General features: G+C 49.1%; 1 protein-coding gene across 3 annotated transcripts in view; it reads left to right on the forward strand.

Moving 5' to 3' along the window:
• The window catches only part of PLXNA2 (plexin A2), a 262,967-nt gene that overhangs the window by 153,471 nt on the left and 91,004 nt on the right, over positions 1-18,492 (forward strand). For all 3 annotated transcript variants that reach the window (XM_064273250.1, XM_064273249.1, XM_064273251.1), the window contains exons 5-8: positions 8,607-8,707; positions 12,131-12,254; positions 14,306-14,459; positions 16,244-16,340. In XM_064273250.1, coding sequence (XP_064129320.1) covers positions 8,607-8,707; positions 12,131-12,254; positions 14,306-14,459; positions 16,244-16,340 — 476 coding nt within the window. The remainder of the gene's footprint in view (positions 1-8,606; positions 8,708-12,130; positions 12,255-14,305; positions 14,460-16,243; positions 16,341-18,492) is intronic.

Here is an 18,492-nt window from a genome sequence, read left to right on the forward strand (position 1 = left end):
AAATCCCTCTAGCTTCTCAGAACCAATGCTCCTCCCAGGTGGCCACACATGGTGGAAGAGATGTAGCATTGATTCAAGCTCATTGGACAAAGGGTTCTGGTTCCTACGTCCAGGATTGAAGAACTCTGAAAGGTTGGCAGTTCTAATCCACCTAAAGCTGCCTCAGAAGACAAGCCAGGCAATCTACTTTCAAAACATGAGCCATTGAAACCCCTATGGAGCACAGTTCTACTCTTACGCACATGGGGTCACCATGAGTCGGAGTCAACTCAATGGCAACCAGTTTTTTGTTTTTTTTTTTTTTTTCTATCTGAAAATGGTTTGTTTGCACCCAAGCTCCATCCACGATGACAGTAACTTCCAGGACTCCTGGCCTCACCCTGGGCAGCCCAAACCCTATGGGTCAGCCGTGGTCTTCAAGATCTTCAGGAATGTGGCAGGTTCCAACAGCTTCCCTCAGTGGCTTATCCCTGTAGCCAGTAATAATCTGATAATGTCTCTGGCTAGGCTGGGCCTCACACCCTGTAGGCTTCCTAGTATACTTCAATAAGAGAGTCGGGGAGGGAAACCCACCCTCCATCCTTTGCACCGCCCTGCCAAGCCCTTCCCACATAAATCTCCACCCCTGCTGAATCAGGGCAAGGAAAGCCACAGAGACATGGGGCCCTGGGGCCAGAGGAGCCAAGAACACAGTATGAGTCACCTTTAATTAAGAGTATTTCTTAAGTAAATGACTTAATAGGACAGTTACATTCATTAAAGGTATAATTACAAGACATGAGATCAAGCAGAAAAGAATGCAGAGCGTGAGGGTGGAATCTGGTCCATAGCAGCTCTGTGGGCCATGATGAGAAGATGGTGGAGGGGGCCAAAGAAGGGCACCCTCTGACTGTATAATTCTCATCATCACGTTTGTTGGCCAGTCCAGCCACCTTCATCTCCCAGCGCTCAGAGGGGAAGGGGTGGGCTGAGCCTCAGGCATAATTAAAATGCAATGATAATAAACAAGCACTAATTAAAACATCATAAAGTGTCCCATTAAACTCTGAGTCAGCCCTGACAAAGCACCTCCTGACACTGTGGACACTCTCCAGGAAAGAGTTCCATTCTGCTTGAGCTCCTGGAAGCAGCTCCCACCCCACCCACTTCGCCCACCTCACCAGGTCCTTGGCAAGCACCCACCTGTTCCCTGGGGTTGCAGAGGAAAGTGGCCCCTGACTCAGGAGGTTTCAACTTGGTCCTTTAAGGGCTTCCCAGACTCAAAATTATTACAACCTATTTCTCCCTTCTTGTTGTAAGGAGCTCTTGTTGTATGGTGGCTAAGCACTCAGCTGCTAACTGAAAGGTGGGCAGTTCGAATCCACCAGCTGCTCTGGGGGAGAAAGACGTGGCAGTCTGTTCCTGTGAAGATTTACAGCCTTGGAAACCCTATGGGAGAGTTGTATTGTGTCTTATAGGGTCCCTGTGTCAGAATCATCTGACGAGGACAGTGGTTTGGTTTGGTTTTTTCTTTTTTTTTTTTGTTGGTTGTCATTGTTAACTGCTATCAAGTCGGCCCCTGATTCACGATGACCCCATGCATGACAGAACAAAACACTGCCCAGTCTTGCGCCATCTCTGTGAATGGTTACAGATTGGATCATTGTGATCTATAGGGTTTTCATTGGCTAATTTTAGGTAGTAGATCACCAGGCCTTTTTCCTAGTCCATCTTAGGCTGGAAACTCCACTAGAACCTGTTCAGCCTCATAGCAACAGGCAAACCTCCACTGACGGACGTGTGGTGGCTGCACATGAGGTGCCTTGGTAGGTAATCAAACCCGGGTATCCCACATGGAAAGCAAGAATTCTACACTGAACCACCATGGCCTCCAGTTTATCCCTCAGCATAAAGTATTCCCCAGAGTACCTTCCCACCAAAAAAAAAAAAAACACCTGTTGAAGTTCAGTCAATTCCAACTTATTAGCGACCCTAGAGGATAGAGTAGAACTGCCCCATAGAGTTTCCAAGAAGCAGCCGGTGGATTTGAACTGCCGGCCTTTTGGTTAGCAGCCAAGTTCTTAACCACTGTGCAACCATTGCGCCACCCTCCCCCAAATCAGTGGAATTTCTCCCATGGCTCCAAGGCCAGGATCTAACATTTAAAGACTTCCCTAAGGAGCTGAGATAATCTCTATCAGTGGTTCTCAAACTTCAGCATACAGAAGAAACCCAACTTCCTGGGCCTCATACCCAGAGTTTCTGATTTAACGGATTGGGCTAGGGCCCATGAATTTTCTTGTCTTATAAATTCACAGGTAATGCCAACACTGCTGGTTCATGCCTTGAGAACAATGACTCCTTGATAGACACAGGGCCACCTTGTCATAAGAGACCTTCTCTTGGCCAAGGGGTGAGAGACTAGAGAGCCCAGAGACTCCATATGTTCCAGCTCAGTGGTCTTCACAGTTCTTCCCAAGTTGACTCAAACTTGGCTTTCCAGACTTAGACCCATCAGTCTCTTGCCCTCACTCATGGTTTTCTGAAGAAACACTGCTTTCCTATGTTTGCTTATGTTGCACTTTCTACCTGGAATGTTCTTTGACCCCCCACCTTCATCTCTGTAAGTATTATCCATCCTTGAAAGCCCAGACACCATGCCACCTCTCTCATGAAGCCTTCTTGGATTCTCCATCTAGAACACCGCTGTCCAATAGAAATATAATGTGAGTCACAAATGTAAACCACAAATCACAAGGCATAATTTTAAGTTTTCTAACAGTCACATTTTTTTAAAAAAGTGAAACATGAAATTAATTTTCATAATACATTTTACTTAACCCAAAAATATATGTGAAATGTTATCTTTTTAACATGTGTCAATATAAAAAATTATTAATAAGATGTTCTGTGTTCGCTTTTTTGTACTAAGTCTTCAAAATCCACATGTATTGTGTATTCAGCATGGACTGGCCACATGTCAAGTGCTCAACAGGCATGTGGGACTATTATTTTTAGGTGCCGTCAAGTCGATTCTGACTCGTAGCAACCCTATGTACTACGAAACACTGCCCAGTCCAGCACCATCCTCACAATCGTTATACTTGAGCACATTGTCATAGCCACTGTGTCAATCCATCTCAATGAGGGTCTCCCTCTCTTTCGCTGACCCTCTACTTTACCAAGCATGATGTCCTTCTCCAGAAGCTGATCCCTCCTGATAACATGTCCAAAGTATGTAAGACGTAGTCTCACCATCCTTGCTTCTAAGGAACATTCCGGTTGTACTTCTTCCAAGACAGATTTGTTCACTGTTTTGGCAGTCCGTGGCATATTCAATATTCTTCACCAGCACCACAATTCAAAGGTGTCAGCTCTTCTCCGGGCTTTCTTATTCATCACGCCTATGTGTCTGTCAGTTTGTTGTACTTAGGGACTTGCATGTTGCCGTGATGCTGGAAGCCGTGCCACTGGTATTCAGATACCAGCAGGGTCACCCATGGCGGACAGGTTTCAGCCGAACTTCCAGGCTAAGACAGACTAGGAAGTAGGACCCGGTGGTCTACTTCTGAGAAGAATTAGCCAGTGAAAACCTTAAGAATATGTGGGACTAAAACCCAAAATGTGGCACTAGTGGGTGCCATATTGGGCCATGCAGACTTAGAAGGATTTTCTCTTTGCTGTGAATCCCCTGAGTAATTCTTTTAGAACTCCTATCACTTTTTTGTCTTTATTGCTAGTCTGTTTCCAACTTGAAGGTGATGGCCATGTTTTAGTGCTGTTCTTGTTTGTATTCCCATGAAGTGCCTAGCACTGGCCTGTAACTGGCCTGAATATAGGAGGGGATCAGTTAGCACTGGTCGGTAAATGAACATAGAAACACATGGATACAAGAGAGAAGGAAGGTCCACAGAAGCATCTAATTTGCCAGGTCTTCGCCCAGCCCCTGTGACATTTCTTTTCTCTGATCTGTGCATGGGCATTGGACCTTTGGGGAGAAAATTCAGTTTTACAACACCCCCCTCTTATAAGTTTCCTGTTTCACATTGCTCTTCAACTCAGTGCATAAAAAAAAAAAGCCAGGAAAGCCCAGGAAACAGGAAAAATAGTTGTGCTATTGGTTTCATGTTTGGAGAAGAACAGGGTTCTCACTATCTCTGTGGCACTTGGCGTGAAAGTGGGCTTTGTGCTGGAGACACTGCTCCCATTCAGGGCCCCCTTTCCCAGCTGCTGAGAGCAGGGCTGTGTTTTGACAGACTGGCCAAATGCAATGCAGACAGTTGTTTTAGTTTCCAGCCAGATGCAGACATCACTCACAAGGAACCCAAAACCCAAGAAAGGGAGGCCGGGCACTGGACTGCTGCTCTCAGGCATCAGAAGGCGGATTGGAGGGGGCCAACGGAAGCAGACCAGGCAGCTAAGGTCACAGATATCCTGAAGGGCTGAGAGTCACCAGGCCTGGGAGAGGCACATGGAAGAGCCCCCTGGCAGGCACCTGTCAGAAGGTGCTTCTTGGGGGCATGCAGGCAGGGAATCGGTGCCCCTTCAAGTGACGTAAAATCCTTTGATGGCAGCTGTGGCTGGATGTTATCTTTCTAACTCTACAGGTTGTAGAGGACAAAAGTCAGAAACAGAATCAAGGAGGAGTGGATAAACTGTGGTGAACAGAATTCTGGAATGTTAGAATTGGAAGGAACTCATGTAGCCCTGGTGGCACAGTGGTTAAGAGCTCGGCCGCTAACCAAAAGGTCAGCAGTTCAAATCCACCAGCCGCTCCTTGGAAACCCTATGGGGCAGTTCTACTCTGTCCTATAGGGTCACTATGAGTTGGAATCGACTCAAAGGCAACGGTTATTTTTGTTTGTTTGTTTTAAGAGAGCCTTAAGGAGCCCTGGTGGTGCAATGGTTAAACGCTCAGCTGTTAACCAAAAAGTCAGTAGGTTGAACCCACCAGCCCCTCCCCAGGAGAAAAGACCTGCTGATTTGCTCCCGTAAAGATTACAGCCTTGGAAGCCCTATGAGGCAGTTCTACTTGACTCAATAGCACACAAAAACAACAGTGCAGCCTTGGACTCAAACATACCAACAATCACGAAGATGGCCAGGACCAGGGAACATTTTGTTCTGTTACGCATAATCGAAAGGTTGTAGGTTCAAGTCCACCCAGAGATGCCTGAGAAGAAAGGCCTGATAATCTACTTCCAAAATATCAACCATTGAAAATCCTATGGAGTACAGTTCTACCGGGGTCACCATGAGTCAGAATCAACTCGATGGCAAACAACAACAAACGTAGAGTCGCTATGAGTTGGAGCCAACTTAACAGTTACTAACAACAAAATCAATGCAGCCTTCCTCTGAGGACAGAAATCCATCCACAGCCGCTGTGAGAGAGGCACCTTGACTCTGCCTAAGTCCCTGGTGATGGCAGTGCCTTTGCCAAGTGAGGTCTGTTGCATTATTGGACAGCCCTGACTTCCTCATATTGAGCATTTCTGAAACTGTTCATCTGTGTGTACCTTCAAACATTGGGAAGTGGCCTTCATGGCTACCCTGAGACTGCTCTTCTTTGGGCTACATAAACCTCCACAGTCCATCAGCTGTACCTCAGACATGACATCTAGGTCCCTTCCCATTCTGGTCACCTCTCTGGGAAGGCTCTCTGGTTGAACAACACCCCTCTTGGAGTAGATTGCAGAGACCTGAAATCGGAACTCCTAGTTGGGGGGTGGCCTCCTGATCCTGACACCACATGTCTGTCTGTGCAGGCCATGATCACCTCAGTCCGCTTTAGCTTTCCCATCACCCTGTCAGGCCATGTTGGACTTAGAGTCAGCTGAGACCCCCAGAGGTCTATCACACAGGAGCTATTTCAAACTAACTATCCACCAGCCTACACTTACAGTATTGATTTTTTAAACCAAATTGCAAGAATTTGCACTTATCTTTCCTGTATTTCATATTTTTTATTAATAGAGGTTCAAAAAAAAAAAAAACCCATTGCTATCGAGTTGATTCTGACTCACAGAGACCCGGTAGGACAGTATAGAATCCCCACCATGGGCTTTCCAAGGCTGTGATCTTTACAGAGGCAGACAGCCACATCTTTCTCCCACAGAGCAGCTGGTAAGTTGGAACCTCAACCTTCCAGTTAGCAGCCAGTGCTTAGCCACTGCACTATCACAGCTCCTACAAAGAGAGGTTAGGGATATTTAAAGTTGATCATGTCACTCAATTACAGAAAGTCCTTGTAACGCGGAATGATAAAATATTATGATGTGGTGAGAATCAGAAGGGTCCCCCAACAGAGAAAAGGGCAAGCTCCTCAGGCTGACACAGAAGACCGTGGCTGATCTCGCCCCTGTGTACATCTCCTGTCCTTCCCGCATCCACTGTACACGCGACACTCAACTTATACCGAGCTTATCTATGCACAGGGAGCCCTGGTGGCACAGTGGTTAAGCACTTGGCCACTAACCAGAAGGCTGGTGGTTCAAACCCACCCGCTGCTCTGCCAGAGAAAGAAGTGGCAGTCTGCTTCTGTAAAGATTACAACCTTGGAAACCCTATTGGGCGCTTCTAGCCTGTCCTGTAGGGTTGCTAAGAGTCGGAATCAACCCGCTAGCAGCAGGGTTTTTTGGGGGTTTTGTCCACACATACCTTAGCTTGTGACAATCCCTCATCTGGGAAGGCTCTTTCGGGCTCCTGTCTGCCACACTGTTACTCTTCAGAACTCACGCTCACGGCCCTGGCTCCTTCCTCCCAGCAGGCTGCGCTGGATGCCCCTCCTTGAGCACCCATGGCCTCCAGGGCTCACACCGGTCCCCTGCAGTGAACACTCAGCTCACTAGAACAATTGTCAGCTTGTAATTATCAGCTCCCACTGGACTGCGGGCTTGCAAGGGCGGGCTCTTAGCCCGTTTGCTGTTTTTCTCTACCGCATGGCGATGTTTTAGCGCTCCACATAGCTGACATCTGGTAAACATTTGCGGAATGAACGGTGTTAGGGTTTATCCTGAGGCTCTCAGGAAAATGCTCTGAAGGGAGTCTCCATCATATCCTTCACCCCAGCACGCGAGGCAAAACCCTGAGTGCTGGAGCACAGGTTATGTTTTCACTGGAGGTCACACATCCAGTAGGTGGGGGACCTCTGTGCCCCAACAAATGAGAGCCCACCCCCAGCCTAGCAAATGTTTTTGCAGCCCGGCAACCTCCTGCCCCAGCCAGTGACACACACCTAACCCAAAAACCAAACCAAACCTGTTGCTGTCAAGTCGATTCTGACTCCTAGTGACCCTATAGGACAGAGTAGAGCTGCCCCATAGGGTTTTCAAGGAGTGGCAGGTGGATTCGAACTGATGAGCTTTTGTTTAGCAGCTGAATGCTTAACCACTGCATCACCAGGACACATTCCTAGGACATACTGAATGGAAGACTTCAGTCCTGCCTGGCCTTTAGTGTCACACACACTGGGCAGGTGGGAGTAAGCCATGTGCGGACAGACTGAGCTCAGGTCCCTCCAGGGCCCCACCAGGAAGCCAGGAGGAGTTTGCAGGGGCTGCGCGCTCTGGGAGGCAGGGTCTTGATCTGCAAACTCCCACTTTCCCCAGCAAGACAGAGTCTGACAGGCAGCTCATCTCTGTGGATGTTCCCATTTAGCCACTTTTCAAAGGACAGGAGATTTACTAGAGAAACGGAATGCAGACGTCAGAGAATGAGATAATTGGATCCAGGTGTTATATTTGCTTGGCTGTAAAGACGTTGTGCCGTACTATGAATATTATGTGATGGGAAAAGTTTCTCCTTCTCTTTTAAATGCCTTCTGTGCAGGCAGCATAGCTCAGCCCAAGCCCAGCTGAAAGCTCTTCAGAGATGAGTTTGTGCCACTCAATAGCCTTTAAACAGAGTTTACCATTTTTAGCACTTGCCACTTGTGTGCCCAGCTCTTGGGAGGACTTTAGTTGACAGGCAGGAATGGATCCAAGGATTTGCTTCTACCTCTGACTAACTGAAATGGAGTCCCTGGGTGGTACAAATGTAACACACACAACTGGTAACAGAAACGTTGGAGGTTTGAGTCCACCCAGAGGTGCCTCAGAAAAAAGGCCTGGTGATCTCCTTCCAAAAATCAATTATTAAAAACCCCATAGAGCACCATTCTACTTGGATACACATGGGGTCTTTGTGAATCAAAATCAGCTTGATAGCAACTGGTTTTTGGAGTCGCTGGGTGGTAAAAATTGTTAACATGCTTTACTGCTAACCAAGAGATTAGAGGTTCAAGTTTACCCAGAAGTGCCTCAGAAGAAGAGCCTGGCGATCTTTTCAATCAGGCATTGAAAACCCTATGGAGCACAGTTTTACTCTGACGCATGGGGTTGCCATGAGTCAGATTCAACTCAACAGCACATGGTTTTAATTTTTCCTGGCAAAGGCAAGAAGCCTTCAGCCTGCCTCCTCAGCAACACATTCTGCTGAGGTCTGTGGCCTCATGCTAGGAAAACAGATGAGAACATCCAGGCCCCTGATCTACCTCCCCATGTCACCTGCTTAGGGGAGGTGTGGGTGAGCCTGAACACACATCTGTGAGCCTGACCTCACCATGCTCTCTTTTCACTCTCTGCCAGGTCACCAGGGTCCCTGTGGAATCCTGCGAGCAGTACACGACTTGTAGGGAGTGCCTGAGCTCGGGGGACCCTCACTGTGGCTGGTGCACCCTGCACAGCATGTAAGTTTGGGAGGTCCCGAAAAAGTACCTGGAATGAGGAAGGCTGGGTGCTTTTCTGGGAGAGCTGATGTGGGATGTGACAGTGGTTTGCAGGGGGAGAGGGGATTCTAATAGGGGTTCCAGAGTCAAGGCAGGAAGAGGCCAAGGGCAGGGCTTCTTTCAAAGTGCCCAGTCTTGGCCTCTCTGGTCTGCCCTCCCAGCTACTCTGAACTCACTTGCCTGCATCTTTGTCAGTACAGGCAAGGATAGTATCCTTGGAAGAACTCATAAGGGAAGCTAGGTTACCTCCAGGTTTTCCAAGAAGGCCCTCAGTCTAGCCTGAATTAAGTGCCTCTCAAGGCATGCAGAGAGTCGTGCCCTGAGTTGGGAGGTTGGGACTCCCATTAGCTACTGTGTGGCCCTGGAGGAATCCAGTGACAACTCTGGGGCTCCGTTTCCCCATCACTAAATAGGGGCAATGCCTTCCTTGCAGGTGAATTGAGGATTAAATAAAATAATTAATGCTTTGGAAATAAGGAAGCCCAGAAAAGGCAACACCAATCAAAATAATTATTATGGGCTCTGTACCCTCTGGAGGGCCCTTCTGTCCTCATTATTTTATAATTCCAAGAAGCTCACATCTCACTCCAACCGTCCTCCCACCCTTATTCAGATACATTGCCTGCCATTAAATACCAGTTCAATAAAAAAAATAGAGATGCAAAATTACGTTAAGCTTCCTAATTCCAGGAGCCCCAAAGGGAGAAAAAAGGATGAAAATCTGAAAGGCGGGAGCTGGCTAGGAATTCTGTTTCCCAACGGTATTGGAAACCCCACGGCTCCATGCCAGACAGCAAAGCATCTCCATGAAATGTGCCCGGTTTGGGGTGGAGGCGGAGGGCCAGAGTTCAGGGTCCCTCACAATAGCTCTTGGCTTGCAGCCTCTGCAGCAGGTGTTGGGAGGGCTGGGAAGGGAGGGAAGCAGGCGCCTCACAGATGCAAAATCCGGACTGGATTTGAGCCCATGAACGCTGGGTTTCCCACTTGGGTTCGGAGGTAAGAGATTCCTCAAAAAGTTTTGCAAAAATGCTCTTACCTAAACCCAGAAGAATGAGTCTCCATTTAGGCCAGATGCTGTTGCCACCCACATTGCACCCGTGAGTGTCGGCAGTGGGTACACTGGCTTCCTTTCAGCCAGGCTGACCTCCCGCCAGGGAATTGCTTCCCCCAGAGAGCCTCACACAGCCCCATCGCCTCAGTGGAAGGCGTCCTGAGCTACCTGCAGGCCCATTCTGCAGTGATCACCCCACCTGCACCACCTACTCCCCACTCCTCCTCACCCCACCCTCCCAGTGTCAGTGCTGTAGGGCCTTCTGGAATGTAGAACACTGTAAAGTTATAGATTGGGGTTATCATTCAATATCAAGAACATCTGCTTTCCTCAATGTGTACTAACACCTATAAATCTATCAGAAACCCCCAGGTCTCCCAGCCGCCCCAGACCACCTGCATCATCCACGTGGTCTAGTTCAGCCCTGGCTTCTGGAATGACCACACTGCATCAGAATTGTTCCAAATTTCCAAGATCCTCTGAACTACCTACCCAGTGTCAGAGAACCCTTCTGCCTGCCTTCCAGCCGCTCAGCCCACCAGGAGCACATGGGAGCAGGCTTTTTCCTCTTTATACCCCGAGGTTTCTCCTTGTGGACATAGCCCCCTTCCCCAGCCCCTCCCACATGCCCTCCCACTGACCACCAACCGCTGACCACCGACCACCCCCAGCCTGCCTTGGGAACAGGGGATTAGGAGGTAGGCCCTACCTCAGCTCCCTGGCCTACACATGTGGCTCTAATGGATGCCGGAGCAGGGGTGAAGGGGAACTGAGGGAGGTTGCTGAAGAGCCTCTGGGTCTGGGGGGATTTGAAACCTTCCTGCCTCTTCTGTATGCCCTGCTCTTGCAAGTGTGTTATTGTCTCCGAGGCTATTTATCTCCCTTACGGCTGTTGCCATAAATAGTATGATAAAAAAGAGCCATTTCAGTTGAGTCAATGAGATAAAGGCTCCAGTCAAGAGCTCACTTTAGAGCTATCTTAAGGATTCACTTAAACCTCAATAATTCTTTTCTCTGACAGCTTTCATATTTAGATCCATTATGTGCCTGGAAAGGAAGAGGGGGAGGGGTGCGGGGGGAACTTGGGTGGGAATCACTGCTTGATTGTGGAATCCCTTAATGCCCTGGTGACTATTTGGTTTGGAGAAGGACCAGCCCTGGAGTCTGGTCCCGGTGACAGAGCAGATGGCAGCCAGACCTCCTGTGTGCAGGCGTCACCATGCTCACCTGCTTCGGTGGGCGGGGGAGCCCAGAGCTAGGGATAAAGATGTCAGAGAAACGCCACACAGCTTTGTGATGGAGCCAGCCCTGGCTGTGACTCCTTGACTGTCTCTGTCTCCGGGCATTATTTCATACCACAAACATTTAAAGTGTACCATGTGACAGGTAGAATAGCCCGATGAATAAAACATGGCTCCTGCCTTGAAAGAGCCATTAATCCAGCCACAAAATCTCATCCACACTGCCCCACACAGCTAAGACCCTCTCCTGTTCTTTTAAACTCCTCTGGAGGAGAGTAATGATAACACTGACCATTAGTAGAGTGGTATAAGGGCTACACCAGTATAGCACCTACTATGTGCCCAGACGTTGTCTAAGCACTGACTCATTTGATCCTTACACCGACCCCATGAGGCAGGGTATTATCATCACCATCATCCTCATTTCACAGATGAGGAAGCGGAGGTACAGAGAGATTAAGTAACTTCCCCAAGGGGCACAGCTAGTAGGTAATACAGCTGGGTTTAGAACCAGGCAACCAAGCTTCAAAGTTCATATTCCTGGTCTCTTGCCAGGCTACCTCTCCAGTTGCCCAGACTTGCCTCATTCAGTCTTCTAAGCATCCCATCCCCTGCTTTGTCAAGGCTTATTCTTTATGTATCAAGGAACACTGGTGACACGAACAGTTAAGTGCTCAGCTGTTCACCTAAAGTTTGGCAGTTTGAACCCACCCAGCGGCCCTGAGGGAAAGACCTAGCAATTTACTCCCATAAAGATTAAAAAAAAAAAAAAAAAAAAAGATTACAGCCTAGAAAATCCTATGGGGAAGTTCTGTCACATGGTGTCACTGTGAGTCCAGTTTGACTCCCCAACACCTACTACATCACCATTCTTTACATAGAAACTTGATGGGATCAAGCCTATTTCCTCATAGACTGTCTTTAGCTGCACTAGAGATCACCTAGGAGTCACCGGTCCCCACTGGGACACAGTGAAAGCTGTAATGGGCCTCTGGAGAGCAAACCGCTCTACTTACCCACAAGGGACGGACAATGGAGCCAAACAGATGGGTCTCGGAGGCCTGACCTCTGGTGAATCTGTGTTTGTGGCAGGTGCTCCCGCAGGGACAAGTGCCAGCGGGCCCGGGAACCTCATCGATTTGCTGCTAACATCAGCGAGTGCCTGAGCCTTGAGGTGCATCCCAGCAGCATCTCAGTGTCTGAGCACAGCTGCTCGGTAAGTAACTCAGCGAGGAGCGGGGAGCAGAGAGCCCACACGCCTGGGTGTGTTCCTTTAACACGTGCACAGTATCTGTAAATTGATCAGACTTTAAACGTTCCACAGACACTTCATCTTTCCAGAAAACCTGCAGTAGCTCCTGCTGTAGAGGGCACAGGCCTTCCGCGTACCCTCTGCAAAGTCGTCACCCATTGGTCGGTGTTGTAAACTTGGGTTTTGCATTTAGCAACAAACGTCTATGATGTCATCCAATCCAATAGCAAATATCACATCCTATAGAGTATCCTGTGTTTGCAGTCCTCCACTTGCTACACCCCCTCAGGGAGTTGTTTCTGTGTATGTGTTAGTGTGTGTGTGAGAGAGAGAGAGACTGAGACTTCGGGAGAATAAAATATTCCTTAACCACCTGTCAAGATACAACCCAAAATATTTCACGTCCCTAGGCCCTGCACTATTTCAGTCCGAAGGCTTCATGAGCATTCACAAATGTTAGTGAACCTTCCATCATTTGGTTCATTCATCCCTACCGAGATGTTTCAGCTCCAATGGGGCTGAGGGAGCAAACATGGGCCTTCATGCCTACTTCTCTTGATCCCATGGAAACCAAACAGGGCAAACAGATGTATGGGAAGACTGTGCAATACCCGCTGGGCCTGGGAAGCCCACTGAAAATCAGTACCAAGTGTTGATGGAAGACAGTGGGAGACCTGTCTTGGAGGCTGCAGAGTTGCTCTCACCGTGAACCTCCACAGGCTTTCCCACTGCCATCCAGTCGATTCTGACTCATAGCAACCCTACAGGACACAGTAGAACTTCCCCATAGGGTTTCAAGGCTGTAATCTTTACAGAAGCACACTGTAACACCTTTCTCCCATGGAGCAGCTGGTGGCTTTGAACCAACGACCTTTTGGTTAGCAGCCAAGTGCTTAACCACTATGCCATCAGGCCTCCCTTTTAAATACCATAAGTGGTCTATGTTGTGGTAACTGTGTACAAATTCATTTAAAAGATCCCTGAGTTTGGAGAAGCATTTTGCCATTGGATACTTTCTAATCAACAGTCTTTTGTGAGTCTGTGATATTTTTAACATTAAAAGGAGGATCTTGAAACTTGAAGAGGCTGGACACCACTGGCCTAGGTCTTTGGCACCCATAGGTAACTGCAGACACCATCGGAGCCCTTGGTGTCTACTTCCCAGCCTTTCTCTTACCCCCTATGCCTCTCGTGAACCTACTGCCCCACTCTAGGGGGCACTGCTAGTGAGCAGAAAAGGGGACAGAGAAGCAGAAACTCTAAGAAACCCACCAACGATGGGCAGCCTCTGACTGATAGCCGGGTGAGGAGCCGCCTGTCTTCCACCAACCTGGTGAACCCCTGGTAAACCTCTAGACTGATGCTACTTATTTCCCCAGGAGCCAACGCTAAGCCTTGTGTGCAAAGGGCTCAGCTCATGGTTTGCTTTCATATTTGTGTGGTGTCTTGCAATTAATTTTCTTGCAATTAATTTTCTTATGTGTCATGTCAAAATGAGCAGGGTCTGAGATGAATTTTGCCACCTTTTCCTCTAGTGCCCCTCTCTACCAGAGGCTGAAAAATAAAAAAATAAGTAGCACTGGCCCTGCATACACCAGGAGTCCCTGGGGTGCCAATGGTTAATGCACTCAGCTGCTAACTGAAAGGTTGGAGGTTCGAGTCCACCCAGAAGCACCTTGGAAGAAAGGCCTGGTAATCTACTTCTGAAAAATGAGCCATTGGAAACCCTATGGGGCACATTTCTACTCGAACGCTCATGGGGTCGCCATGAGTCGGAGTCGATTTGATGGCAACTGGTGGTGGCGGCACATGCACTGATGCCACTGTGATTGTGGAGTGTCAGAGTCAGGCTACCCAGGCCAGTGCGACACCTTCCTTTACAGACAAGGTCAGGGGAGATTAGTGAGTGAGCAGGTAATGGCAGGACCAGGACTAGAGTCCAGGTCTCCTGGGTCCTGAGGGTCCCCTCCATTGCCTCGTGCCTTTGCTCCTGAGCCTTTTTCCTCCTTCCACAGCTCAACCTCATTGTGAGTGATGCCCCCGACCTGTCTGCAGGAGTCGCCTGCGCCTTCGGGAACCTGACAGAGGTGGAGGGACAGGTGTCCGGGAGCAAGGTCGTCTGCATCTCCCCTGGACCCAAGGACGTCCCTGTTATCCCTCTGGATCAAGGTGAGAAGTGCGTGCCATGTGAGTGACATGCTGCTTCACCCTAATGGCCAAGATAGAGGACTCAGGGCCAAGGGTCGTAAGTTGTGGGCCCAGAAGCTGGCCCACTGAGCTTCCTTATATAAGACACTGGTAAGGGCTTACTTATGTAATTTGTTGGGCGGTGGAAGCAAACTGCCATTGCTCACAGCAAGATTCAGGAAGCAGGAAAACCATTGCCCCCATTTGGTTAAGGCTGCAGAGTCTTGCCATGCCTTTTCTCCCTTCTGGGAAGGGGAACGGCTTCAGTTTTCATGGGCTCTCACCACGGAACTGGGAACACGAGGGATTCTAGCCTGATGTTTCTGGAAATCTTTCAGTAACTGAGAGTACCCGATCAAGGAAAGTGGTTTTGTGGGATCTGTCTTATTACTTTCTCCCTGAAGGTGGAGGGGAGGGGGTGGTCTGGGTCTGTTGGGTTGGCAAGAAACAGCAGAGCCAAAGGGTTTCTTTTGGGAGGGAAAGAGAGGATTAGTGTGGTTCCATCTAGCCCTGGGCCCCAGAAGAGAAGAGGAGAGGGTTAGCGTGGTTCCATCTAACCCTGGGCCCCAGAACAGGAGAGGGTTTGTGTGGTTCCATCTAACCCTGGGCCCCAGAACAGGAGAGGAGAGGGTTAGTGTGGTTCCATCTAACCCTGGGCCCCAGAAGAGGAGAGAGGGTTACTGTGGTTCCATCTAGCACTGGGCCCTAGATGAGGAGAGAGGGTTAGTGTGGTTCCATCTAACCCTGGGCCCCAGAACAGGAGAGGAGAGGGTTAGTGTGGTTCCATCTAGCCCTGGGCCCCAGAAGAGGAGAGAGGATTAGTGTGGTTCCATCTAACCCTGGGCCCCAGACGAGGAGAGAGGGTTATTGTGGTTCCATCTAGTACTGGGCCCCAGAACAGGAGAGGAGAGGTTTAGTGTGGTTCCATCTAGCCCTGGGCCCCAGAAGAGAAGAGAGGGTTAGTGTGGTTCCATCTATCACTGGGCCCTAGACGAGGAGAGAGGGTTAGTGTAGTTCCATTTAACCCTGGGCCCCAGAAGAGGAGAGAGGGTTAGTGTGGTTCCATCTAGCACTGGGCCCTAGATGAGGAGAGAGGGTTAGTGTAGTTCCATTTAACCCTGGGCCCCAGAAGAGGAGAGAGGGTTATTGTGGTTCCATCTAACCCTGGGCTCCAGAACAGGAGAGGAGAGGGTTAGTGTGGTTCCATCTAACCCTGGGCCCCAGAATAGGAGAGAGGGTTATTGTGGTTCCATCTAGCCCTGGGCCCCAGAATAGGAGAGAGGGTTATTGTGGTTCCATCTAGCCCTGGGCCCCAGAATAGGAGAGAGGATTATTGTGGTTCCATCCAGCCCTGGGCCCCAGAATAGGAGAGAGGGTTAGTGTGGTTCCATCCAGCCCTGGGCCCCAGAATAGGAGAGAGGGTTAGTGTGGTTCCATCTAGCCCTGGGCCCCAGAATAGGAGAGAGGGTTAGTGTGGTTCCATCCAGCCCTGGGCCCCAGAATAGGAGAGAGGGTTAGCATGGTTCCATCTAGCCCTGGGCCCCAGAATAGGGGAGAGGGTTAGTGTGGTTCTATCTAACCCTGGGCCCCAGAAGAGAAGAGAGGATTAAGGTGGTTCCATCTAGCCCTGGGCCCCAGAATAGGAGAGAGGGTTAGTGTGGTTCCATCTAGGCCTGGGCCCCAGAAGAGCCTGGAGTGGCTTATTGGTTTGCCCTCAGGCTGACCACCTGGCCCCCAGGTTGTCACTGGCTCCTTTTTTTTTCCAGACTGGTTTGGGCTAGAGTTGCAGCTGAGATCCAGAGAGACAGGGAAGATATTTGTCAGCACCGAGTTCAAGTTCTACAACTGCAGCGCCCACCAACTGTAAGTGCTTCTCAGAAAGAGTCTCGTGCCGAGTCCGTGTGTGGGTGTGGCTTCTCTGCCTTGGCTTTGTGGCCTTTCAGACAGGAATCATGTCTTATTCAGGCATGGTCTCTCTATAGGACCTGGCACATTTTCTGGAACACAGCTCTCCTTAAATGTTATTAGACGGGATAGCCTCTGGTCTCGTCCAGGCTTCCTTGACCCACACACACGCGTGCACGCGCAGACACACACAGACACGGACACCCTACCCCAAACTTCCAAGCTGAGACAGTAAAGAGGATTTGAAGTAAAAACAGAGGTCATGGCCCAGGGACAACAGGTAAAGTTTTCCATTTTAGACCAATTGGTGGTTGCTTTGAAGGTAGAGAGTAACAGTGAGTGGAGTCTGGGCATGTCACCCATGACCATATCAAGAGGGACTCAGAAGCATGGGAGTCAGCTGTGTGACAATTACACACGAAGAAGGGGCAGAGATGGGGAAACCAGCTTTCCCAGCACTCTATAAAAGGGCCTGGGCTGGGGAAGGGGAGAGGAGGCTTTAGCTCCATCGTATTATTCCAACCCATCCTCAGCTTTTTAAAGAGGAGGGCCAGCCAGACCAAACCACTCCAGAGTGGCTTGGGCCCACCCCAGCTGACCGCCAGCCATCTTCAGCAGCTGAAAGCTTACCAGTGGTGCCCACAAGCTGTGGGATCTTATAACAGGGCCTTTCTTAAGTAAGAAGCAGGGCCAGAAGTGGAGGAGAGAGAGATACAGTGCTTAGTTTCTGCAGATCCTTTCTGGAAGAGAAAGGGAGACTCCGTCCACAGAAGCCAGGACCTCATGTACCATTTGGTTTAGAAAGAGGAAAACATAGGTCTCTATAATGGGCCCACATAAAGGTCATGGGTCCCTGGACATTTAGCAAGGGGAGAAGTCAAGTAATGGCTCCATGCCAGAAGGAGCAGTCATTGGGAATATTCCAAGGACTCATCCTACTCACTGCCCAGGACAGGAAACACTTGAGGTCGATGTAATAGGGAAAACCCCAGGGGCATCAGTCCCACAGGGTCCAGGCTGTGGGTGCGATGGTCTCAGCAGTCAAGGAGGTGAGGGAGTCTCTTTGCAGCTAAGCCCTGAATGAATCTTTAGCTTTAAAAATAGACAAATAAGCCACTTCTCTTTGGTCTTCCTTCTCCAATCTTGATTTTTATGATCAATCTGCTGTTGTTCTAGGGTCTCTACAGTCACTCCCAGTGGGATAAATGAATAGATGTGCTGAGAAAAACAGAACACATGGTAGAAATGGCCTGGCGGGAACCAAGGCTGGGTAGTAAGTGGCTGAAGCTGCACTACCACTAACCACTGCATTCTAATCCCAGCCAACCCAATTTTGGGAAGTGCAAGCATCTTGGAGAGAGAAACTCCCACTCTCTCTGACTCCCAGTGCAGTGGTGATGAAATCCATTGTTTGTGAGAGCATCTTCATTTCCATGGCAATTCAATGTGATGTCACCACTTTCAGTGATGTATTGCTATGGCAACGGAGATGCTGTCACAGGCAGCGAGTTTTAGAAGAAACAAAGCAGATCTCCTTGACAGCAAAGATTCCATTTTATAGTCAAAGACTTTTTACCCATCTCTTCTGGAATTCGTAGTTAAAAATCACGGAATGGAGTTCAATCTCTTCTTTAGATATGGGAAACTGAGGCCCACGGAAGGTAACTGCTGCAACTAAAGTAACAAAATTGGCCACTAGAAGAGTAAGTCCTTGAGCCCCAGTCTCCTGGTCCTTGGCCCGTTTTCATTCTTTACTAGCTAACCAATTGCTGTTGCTCATGGCAACCCCATGTGTGTCAGACTGTAACTGTGCCCCACAGGGTTTTCAGTGGTTGGTTTTTCAGAAGTAGATCACCAGGCCCTTCTTCCGAGGTGCCACTGGGTAGACTCAGACCACCAGCCTTTCACTTAGCAGCTGAGTGTGTTAACCATTCACACCACCTTGGTACTCCATTGACTTGCTAGATCGTATTATAATTAACAAGAACCATTCGGATCTGGCAGTACATGAAGTGGCATTGGCCTAAACTCAGGCATTAAATAAATTTGGGCATATCCAGAAGGGGATAAAAATGTCAGCAAAGTGTAGGTGGGTTAACACACCTAATAC

This window comes from Loxodonta africana, chromosome 20, assembly GCF_030014295.1.
Source record: "Loxodonta africana isolate mLoxAfr1 chromosome 20, mLoxAfr1.hap2, whole genome shotgun sequence".
Taxonomy (NCBI): domain Eukaryota; kingdom Metazoa; phylum Chordata; class Mammalia; order Proboscidea; family Elephantidae; genus Loxodonta; species Loxodonta africana.